The 10,119-nt window shown below is 41.5% G+C and overlaps 1 protein-coding gene and 1 long non-coding RNA gene across 2 annotated transcripts; both read left to right on the forward strand.

Annotated features, from left to right (window-relative positions):
• Positions 1 to 434: 434 nt before the first annotated feature.
• On the forward strand, positions 435 to 6,903 carry rhoub (ras homolog family member Ub). The gene is made up of 3 exons (XM_067507744.1): positions 435 to 861; positions 2,625 to 2,683; positions 4,907 to 6,903. The coding sequence occupies exons 1-3, from the start codon at positions 645 to 647 to the stop codon at positions 5,360 to 5,362; spliced, it is 732 nt and encodes a 243-aa protein (XP_067363845.1). The 5' UTR covers positions 435 to 644; the 3' UTR covers positions 5,363 to 6,903.
• On the forward strand, positions 2,690 to 4,413 carry LOC137128995 (uncharacterized). The gene is made up of 3 exons (XR_010914668.1): positions 2,690 to 3,167; positions 3,305 to 3,338; positions 4,326 to 4,413. It is a non-coding gene; the product is annotated as an uncharacterized lncRNA (long non-coding RNA).
• Positions 6,904 to 10,119: the final 3,216 nt, after the last annotated feature.

The raw sequence follows: 10,119 nt of genomic DNA on the forward strand, positions 1-10,119 counted from the left end.
CGTAAAGAGGCATGTACGAGTACAACTTCTTTATATTTTTCTAAAAATGAAAAAGTGTTAATTACAGATATCAATAATTCAGAAAATGGCCGAATTTCTATGCACTTACAGATTTTCAAATCTGTGACTACTTAGATGTCCAAACCCACATTTTAAATCCACAATGTGTGTTAAACTGACATTTATAAAGACGCTTGTATGCAAAACTCGGCTGACAGTTAAATTATGATACAAAAAATGTTTGGGAGCTCATGTGAAGGGAAATTTCATTTCTGATTATTTGTATTGTGGCACCTACCCGCAGAACTGCACATATGGATTCATATTTGTCTTGAAATTACATTTGGGATTTGGCGTGACTTTAACGTTGGGAGGTGAAGTGGGTGGGATTAGTCAAATGAATCTTCAAGATACGGCGCTCTAGACCCGCCCTCGCCCTGTAAACTGTAGAATCGCCAGCCGTTGGAGTTTGGATCGTAATCCGCCACACTGGTCCTGACAGCGCGCACGACAAGAGGACAGGTTTTACGCACGAGTCCCGCTCGCGTAATCATCATAAGCATTTGGCAAACTTGGAGTAGGAACTGAAACCTGCTCTGATGGTCCATGCTCGAGGAGAGCGCAGTAAACTGCTGGCTGATTGAATGTCACCCCCAGGCACAATGGATTACGGACGCACCATGGCCCCTCCGGTGCCCCCGCATAAACCCAAGCCTGTCCGGCCAGGGCAGACGCAGGACCGGGTGCTGAAGTGCGTCCTGCTCGGCGACGGAGCGGTGGGCAAAACGAGTCTGGTGGTCAGCTACACCACGAACGGCTACCCAACCAAATATGTCCCCACTGCATTTGATGACTTCTCGGGTAACCAAAGCTCACTTGCATATGCAGTTTTTTTTTAAATATAGATTCTGTGGACAGTTTGCATGCACTCAGGTGTAATTCAGGAGCTAGATTTTTTTCATACAACTCCTTTTTCTAGCTCAGACCTGATGTTAATAAGCTTGCAGAGATGACCTCAGTAGGCTACAGATACATGTGTTGTATCGCAGCTTAGGATGAAAAAAGTGTAAATCCTGGTCAATGGAACTTTATTAGTGTTTTTCTACTTAAGAATTGGATCATACTGTCTCTGTGCCTATCTGACTGTCACTCATTTTTTCCTGAACTCGTCTTCAACTTTGCCTGTTTCTAGAGCACCCGCCCATTCTGCCACCCCCCCTGTTCTTCCATTGTCATTGTACATGAGTTATCTTCTCAGATGTAGCCAGGTTTCCATTTGGCACCTTTCCACGTTTCCAAACAGTCCCAGTGAGCTTTGTGTACTGAAAAATAACAGGAGAGAACAAAATCCTGCAAAGGGGGAACTTGTTTCACACTGATCAGGCTGGCATGAAAAAGTACACCTCTGACCTGTTGATCACCTTTTTTTGCTTCACGAGTCCAAACTGTAAAGTTACAGTATCTTGATATTAGCTTTTATTATTGCTACATTGTATTAAACAGTATTTAAAGACTACTTTACAAAATACCTAAGTACTTTGTCAATAATCTTAGATGAGCCATAACACGAACAACTTGGCCAATACAAATCCTCTAAAATACCCATTGAGAGTACTGCCCTCAAAATGAGCGTTGGTTCAACCCTCCCATGCAAAACGGTGAGCGTCTGTGGTTCATGGGTTTTGGATTGCACAACTCTGCCTATTGTTGTCCGCCTTGACCCATGAGCCCTCTCCCCTATACTGGAATGGGCACATCTGTTGCAGTGGCTCTGAGGCAGATATTGTCTTTCACCCCGGCCTGACAGAGAGTGATTGTGCAGTTGAGGCCCTCAATGGTGATGTCATTTCTCAGTGCCCAGAGTCAGAGCATCCTCTTGAAAGCCGACTTCTGAGCAGTTATGCAACGCCACAGGTGGCACAGACTCAGGGGAGGCTGGGAGAGGGGATTGTATAAGTGAGTTTTGGTCTAGAAAATCAAAGGAGTATCATATGTCAGGGATTAGGAAACGATTATACAATGGCAGCTCTCTCTCGCTTTCCTTTCTCTCTGTCCTCCAGCTCCTTTCTTGTTGCTTTTACTAGAAACCAGAGTGCCATGGTGCCTTTCCCACTACATGCATAGTTTCAGCAAACCCTTTGATCAGGTGGCATGATGGTCCATACACTCCAGGCATATTGTAAATGCTTCCATGTGCCTGCTGCTCCACACTGTGCTCACTCTGAAAAGAATAAGTGCTGCTATAATGAATTTCGCTGTAAGATGACTCATCCGCTTTTCCAATCTGGAAATGAGGCCTATTGGAAAAGAGTCATTGAGCAAACAGAATCTGCTTTGTTTTTACCCCCGTATTAGACAACCTTGGAAAGGCCTCTGCCACCACACCACAGAGAACAAAGCTGACAGAGTGGTCCCAGCGACAGTAAAGTGTTATGGCTGAAACAGGCAGAGAGGGTGGGCTAGAAGAGCAGAGCAGGGGGTCTTTGTGTTTTCAGCTTTTGTTTATTTCAGAGATCGTTCTGATTGGTGTGTGTGCATGTGTGTGTGTGTATAATAACTAGTGAAGTGTTACTATATTGACAGTGACTTATTGCCTCTTTTTTTGTCTCTTTCTGTGTCCACAGCTGTGGTTCAGGTGGATGGAAACCCAGTCAGATTGCAGTTATGTGACACAGCAGGACAGGTGAGTTTTGTTCACACACGAATACACACTGCATTGACCTTTGAAAACCGATCCAGATGACAGTGTACAGTGCCCTGCATGCCTCTCAACCTTTGCTAGTCAGAAATGTCACCTTTTATTATTGGCAGTCGATACTGACTGAAATATCTCAGTAACTACTGGATGGTTTGCTTTGAAATGTTCTGCTGCTATTCACAGTGCATCAATCCTAATTACTGTGTGGAAATATGTTCCCATATTTTAAACATTTAAAAAAATGTGTTCAGTGCCTCGCTATTATGTGCAAATATCTGCAAAATCAATTGCATTTGTGAAGCATTTTCAAATTTATTACTCCTTTTTTGGGGGAGGAGTTGGCTCTGGGTAGAGCAAGCTCCCTGGCTTCTCCTTTCTATACATGAAAGCGTCCTCAGACAAGACACCGAACCCCCGGGTTAAGTGCCATGACATGGGCCCTGCGTTACTTCCCCACAGGACTAATAAAGTATTTAAAAAAGTGTTACTGAGCAGCTATAGCTACGTTTCTGTCCATTAACATTTATGTACCTTTAAATCCATTCATTAAATGTAAAATTTACCTTTGACATCCTCTGACATGTGACCTCTGATATCATTTCATAGCAAACATCATTGGAGCAACACCTTCAGTTTCAGAGTAAGGTTTTATCTTTGCACTTAATCGATGAATAGGTTACCTGTAAAATCGAAATAATGATCAATAGGGAAAATATCAATTTCTTGCAGATGTACTGTCTTTGTGTTTGGCCCACTTTGCAGTTGCTATCCACTTTTCCTTTAGGGCCTCGCTCGCATGTTATTTCAGGTAGGCCATCAGTGTAGACATAGCAGAATGTCTGGCACGTTCTGAAGTTCATCTGGAGTAGAAGTAAAGCTGTTCCACGCTTGCATATGGTGGTATGGTGTCAGTGTGCAGGAGGAGTGCAAGCAGAGCTAGACCGTGATGATGCACAAAGAAAAATTGTTTTCTGTCTGTCTCCTGTGTTAAGAACAGGGTGGTACAAGAAGCAAAAGTTATTGACTCATTATTATGGTGATAGAGCAATCATGAAAAGAACAGGTTGTGAAAGAGTGTTTTTATTCCTTTAGGGCATGGGTGGTTGTTTCATAATGCAACTCAATAGTACCCAGCCCCTGAAGCAACATATTTGACACTCTCAAATGCTGTGAGGGCACTGCCAGTTCTATCCAGAATCAAAGACAATTTGGCTGTAAAGTGGAAGGAGGCATTTGAACAAGCTCTTAATATGTGTAAAACCTCACAGCATGTTGCAAGTTGCACAGCATTAAAACTGCACACCCATATACACATATATATACACACATACACACACACACATACACATGCAGACAAGCTTGGGCAAATACGGGCAGATAAGATTTGGCAAACACTTGCAGCACTGATGCAATTTCATAAGAGGGCAACTGGTGCCAGAAACAGGTCGGGTGTGCAAAAAACAAAACAAAAAGAAAATGACAGAGAGGTAGTGCATCAGTCCAGAGACTGAGAGCTGAGACACAAAGGCAGAGACGGTCTGGAGAAAAATGATAACAGCTGCCGCCAAAGTTGATAAACAGCGTTGTTCCTTACTAAGCCGTGTTGATATGTCTGTATATTCTGCAGATGGTCCTACGTCATCAGGTCGCAAAGCCAACGTTTGTCTGGCAAACGTAGAAGGTGATAAACGTCCACTGCATTTGTTCAGCTTCAAACCTAAAGGTTTTTTTTTTTTTAAAGTTCTACAAATTCAAATTGTAGTTTAATATCAAAAGAAGCATTATTTAAGTAAGGAAGGATTAGAAGATGTGTGCTGGGAAGGAGAGGGATAAGGAAAAGAAGGAGAGGTTTGTGTCAAGTTTCCGCCAACTTTAATCTAGGTACTCAAGGATGTGGGAGGCCCTTGTTAGTCAAAGCTGTGTGGCTCCAACATCTTAATTTAAGAGATTTACTGTAGATGACATACATGAGTGGGCAGGACTTATGTAAACTGTGTATTAGAACAATATAAACACTATTTAGACAGCTTGTCATTAATCGGTTACTCCTACTATGCTGTGTTGACCACGTGAAGTGATTACTGCAAGTACATTTGTGTGTGGTCTGTCTGGGTGAAAAGTAAAGATTTTGAGCAAGGCCAAATGTAGGTTCTTTCAAGCTGATCTTATTTAATACCTCTGCTCACGACATCTCTCTGTTTCCACCAGGATGAGTTTGACAAACTCCGCCACTTCTGCTACAGTCGAACCGACGCCTTGCTGCTCTGCTTTAGTGTGGTCAGCCCTGCCTCCTTTCAAAACGTCTGGGAGAAGTGGGTGCCCGAAATCCGCCGCCGCTGCCCACTCACTCCCATCCTGCTCGTAGGCACACAGTGCGACCTCCGGCAGGACGTCAAGGTGCTGATCGAGCTGGCGAGGCGGAGAGAGAGGCCAGTGCCAGAGGAAGATGCCAGAACGCTGGCAGAGGAAATCGGGGCGGTGACGTACATTGAGTGCTCTGCGCTGACACAGAAGAACCTGAAGGAGGTGTTCGACGCGGCCATCGCAGTAGGGCTGCGGAACTCTGACAGGAGAGCACGGCGGGAGAGGAAGGTCTGCAGCACAGCCGATAAGATGAAGATGCTTTCTAAGTCCTGGTGGAAGAAGTATGTGTGCGTCCAGTAACGAGGGAGGAGGCCATCTTTCAAAGACTGATATAAAACTGGAACGGCTGACTTACTTATCTGAGTTGGATGTAAGGACATTCACCTGGATGATTTGAGACAGGCTGCTGGCAAGACTGACTTTCATTTAGTGGGGCAACAGTTTGAAGAGGCAGAATGTGTCTCGTTGAGCTGCAGAGTGGTAGCTGCTTTTGGATGGTTCAGTTTGGCCATAACAGACAGAAAGTAAAAGGCTGTAACCATTGTCTGCTCCTCTGAGCCATTCTGAACTGTTAAACATGACTGGGACCAAAATCCAACCACAAATTATGGAGTTAATAAAAGTTTATGGTGCAAGAACTGCACATCATACCGGACTTGTCCACAGGAAATGTGAGCTGAATTGGATGAAAGGTGTTCAAACCCTCCTTTAACAGAGTGTATTATTTTATGTGTTCTACACTGTAATTCAGCCCCCAACACTTGTAATAGATGCACCACTTAGAGCCCCAGCCAGAGATGCTATAGTTGTACTTCCAAATCCAAACCAATCCTGCTTGTGCAGTAAACTTGTGCAGGGCTAGATATAAAACTTATTTTAACTCATTCTCTTTTACAATCAAATTTCATAAAGCTCTTGAGGAGGAGTATGATTGATATTATTGTGTTGTACTATGAACTGACACATAAGTCTGGCTCTTCTTTAGCTTGTGTCTGTGCCACATTTTGAAGTGTGGATACAGCTGCCACACCGATAGTCAACTACATCCACACTCACTACCAACCTGTACCGGAAATCACATCTGCTGTAGGTTTTGAAAGTGTAGAAGTTTCTGTACTTCACTTTGACTGAAAAAGCTTTACCTGAAGTTTTAATTTTCAGAACTTTCTGTTACTGTTACAAGGTCGCAGCCATAATTTGGGTGGTGCCATTGTACATTGCACTTATCACACACAGTCCAAATACATCACTAAGCTGTTTCCATGCAGTGGCCTTTGGACAAGTGGTGTAGAAACGTAGGAAATTACCATAGCGCAAGTAAATGCATCACAGGTGCTTGGGAGATATATTCACTCCGTGTCAGGTTGATCTGCCTGCTTCCTATACTACACCACTTGTTTGGATGATCACAGAGTTTTTGTCATTGTAGTCAGGGCCTTAAACATATTATTATCCGTCTTTGTCAGAACATTTGGGCTCTCTCCTCCTGAAATGATAAACTACATGAGGTGAAATTAATGAGACCGATTCAATGTTTGCTTCTTATTTTTCAGAAGCCTATCCAGAAGCGTATTCACTCTTATTTATCCGTTCCTTATGGGCCAATATCTGATCAACAGCAAAGCACAGTGTTTTGTATCTTACACATTTGTGATGTTCGGAATGTCATCAGGATAAATCTGCATTTGCATATATATATGTGAGTCAGTCAATGGCTGTGCTGTCCAACTCTAAATGGTACTTTACAGAATGAGTGTAGCAGCCGGTGTCTGATTCTGCCATGAGAGCAGTTTGTTGAGCTGTATGAGATGAACAAAATAAAATGTGAAATATTTAACCCGTCTTTGTTGTTGATTCTTTCGGAGAGATTTGTCATCTTGACTGTCACAGTGTAGAGGACATATGAGGATGAAAGCAGTGAGGTGGTTGTTATATGCATAGTTTCTGAGGTCAAAGGTTATTAGAGAATGAATAGGTGGTCTGGAATATGATTAAGCACAGACTTTGCTATACAGGCAATAGAGCAACCTGGTCTAAATACTGAAGTTACCAAGTGAAATATAGGTTTAAAAATTATCTAACGTGGAAACACACACTGAAGGTTGTGAATTAAAAACTGTGCCATTAAATACCTAAGGAAGAATTTTAGTCAAGAGGTTTAAAAAATCTACCAACTATCAAAACAACACAGTGACAGTGTTTAAATGTATTTAGTTTGACATTATGAGCAGGGCATTAAATCACTACTAAGTACAAAAATGTTAGTAAAATGTGGTCCTTGGCAAAAATTATTTCCATGGTGCTTTTTAATCATAAGTCTTTAGCGTGCTCACTGTTTTTGTTATGTTGATCATACCCATAAATTAACTCAAATCATCCCAGATTGCTGCTTAAAACTACAATTAATGGTCATTACCATGGTCTAATCACTATATTATTCACTGCTAAGACAAAACATTTATATAGAGCAGTGAACTAAATACAAATACAGTAGAATTCCTAATAGCATTTTTCTTAAACTTGGAGTTACGTGTGACTTGAGATATTTATTCTTTAAGGTTGTCACGATCAGATAAAAATATGCGGGATCAGATCATTATAATTGCCCAAAATAGGTTTTTCATTCTATTCATAACGCGTCTACACCACAATATACAACAATGGGCAGAGAATGACATTTAGCTAAGTATCTTGTTCTTGTTTAGAAGCTCTAATGATAGGGTAGACTGCTAAAAGAGAGTTTGTGTTGTCTGGCAGACTGCAGATGACTATGTTGTCCAGCCTCAGACTGGGTAAAACTAAAGCAGGAGTGGTGCCAAGTGGCCCTAATTATGACAGTCATCATGGCTCCACTTTCCACCAATAATTTTTGCAGGAAACCCAAGACATTGTTGTGTCTTAGTGAAGCAGCCATCTTGTGAAACCTGCTATGATTTAGCATTGTGGCTTGTGTGTTTGCCTGTTAAGATCTACCTGACTGCTAAAAGTAAAGCTCTGTGGAAGGACACAAATAAAGGGAGCTAGTTTCCTGACTATTCAAAATGGGACTGCATTTACAATGTCCAATTGTCGCTCTGCTACTTTCTTGCTGCTTCAAACACCCAAACTGCCCCTGAGGTGGAAAAGTAAATAAATACAGAAATATTAAACAAACTATAGCCATAGGAAAACACGTCAATGAGCCAACATCAGCAAACCCCTGGAGACTATGGAGTTGATGTGTAACGAACAAAATATTATCAGTGAGTGCCCTAATCTAATCTACCTGGCTCCAGTTTCCTTCCAGGAGCCTTTTCCTGTTCACCTGTTCATTGAGGCATTGAGCCAAACATTCAAATGACCTATGTAGCTCAAAGTTTTCCACCGTGGCAGATATTGGGTTCAGTCCAGGTGGGTTGCGTAGTTTCTCTCTAGCTGGAGATGATGTGAATAGGACAGTAGCCAGGATGTGAGATATACTGTGCTCACAAGTCCAAAATCCCCAAACACACATCTACGTGCCTAGGAAAGTATTGTATTTGATCATCTACTAAACTGTTTAGCAATGGTTTCGCTTAAAAGGAGTCTCAAGGGAATCGTTGATTGTAGTTGAAGTACACTTATTGGCTAAAGAATGATATAAGAAAATCTACATTACTTTCACATCTGTCCATTCAGCCCACAGCTATAACTAACAAGCAGTTAACTTAGCGCTCAGTAAAACCTCTAAATTCTCACTTTGAAGAGTGATGTCAAACTATTGAATATATGACAAATAATCGCAATACTATCACAGAATGTAAACATCTTATTTAATCAAGCCAAATTACTAGAAAAAGGTGAGTGGTGGGTAGAAAGAGTTGTCGACATCCCCTTTTTAACAGTGCTGTGTGCAGTAATGGTGTAAAATGGGTGGCCCAGTAAGCCGTAACCAGCTTCAACTAATAAAACTCAGGAGGGCGTTGAACCTTTCAGTCCTGTAAACCCACTTCCTTACACAACTTCTGAGAATCACTTAGGTAACAAGTGAACTCTAACTCCACATAAAAGTGCAGCCCCGTAATCAGTTTTGATTTCTTAAAGTTGGTGAAGGATTTCTCCGGCACTTATTGGATGACTGCCAGCATGATGACTGGAGCTCAGCCCATGGGACTGGATTACTAAGGAACATTAACCACGTCGATAGGGTCTGCAGGGTGGGAAGGGATCCAACCAGGAGACTGTAGTCCACTTTGTACATTGTCTTTAGGATTAACTGTTGCCCAAGCTCTTGTAATGCGATGCAATATGTCTGGGGCCCTGATTAAAAGACACCCACACATAGGTTTAACCAGCAGCTGAGTACAGTTGATTATTCTTCACAGAAATCAGCTTTCAACGTAAGTTTAAGACCTGTGAAACCTTACTGTCACAGAAGTTTTTCTCATTTTAAAATATCTTGTCGGCACTGTAAGCCTTAAGAGCTGAGTGTCTATGTGATTATAACACGAAGGTTTAGTAAGGGTGTAAAGGGTTTATTGAGATTCAGATGAACTGGACATGTGACAAAAATAAAATCCTACAGGTATTTGTGGATTGCTGTATGTCAGACTAAGTTGCATTTTTGTGTTTTTTTGTTCCTTTTTCTCGGCCTGCTTTGTTGGCAAAGTTACTAATAGGTTTTAATTGAGGTCATTTAAAACTGAAATCTGTGCCAACGTTGTGCACTTTCCTGGAGTCATCACACAATCTGACCCAAACATATCGTCAGATTCTATTTATCCCACTCTTTCTGAGTGTGGGATCTGACTTATACTATACGTACTATAAATGTGTATAACACTTATTATAAGTAAGAGAAAGAAATGGCTTCATGTATTTCTAGAATTTGCCTAAGAATTATCATGTTTTTGTTTTTTACAATATTTTTAGTTTCAAACTATTGTATGCACTAAAAATTAACATTAAACTTCTTTCTTGTCTCAAAACTGACACCAGATCCATCCCATAAATACAACAAACCAAAAAACAAACGATTGTGTCTGAGTGAGTGCCAACAGTGACACACCCCTGTGTTTTTATGAACAGATAGACCAGGT

Source organism: Channa argus, chromosome 6, assembly GCF_033026475.1.
Source record: "Channa argus isolate prfri chromosome 6, Channa argus male v1.0, whole genome shotgun sequence".
Taxonomy (NCBI): domain Eukaryota; kingdom Metazoa; phylum Chordata; class Actinopteri; order Anabantiformes; family Channidae; genus Channa; species Channa argus.

What these genes read in the sequence shown, in the direction of transcription:
- rhoub (XM_067507744.1), top strand. Translation starts at nt 645, where the DNA reads ATGTCACCCCCAGGCACAATGGATTACGGACGCACCATGGCCCCTCCG. An exon ending in TGCATTTGATGACTTCTCGG is followed by an intron (nt 862 to 2,624) that starts GTAACCAAAGCT and finishes CTGTGTCCACAG; the next exon opens with CTGTGGTTCAGGTGGATGGA. An exon ending in TATGTGACACAGCAGGACAG is followed by an intron (nt 2,684 to 4,906) that starts GTGAGTTTTGTT and finishes TGTTTCCACCAG; the next exon opens with GATGAGTTTGACAAACTCCG.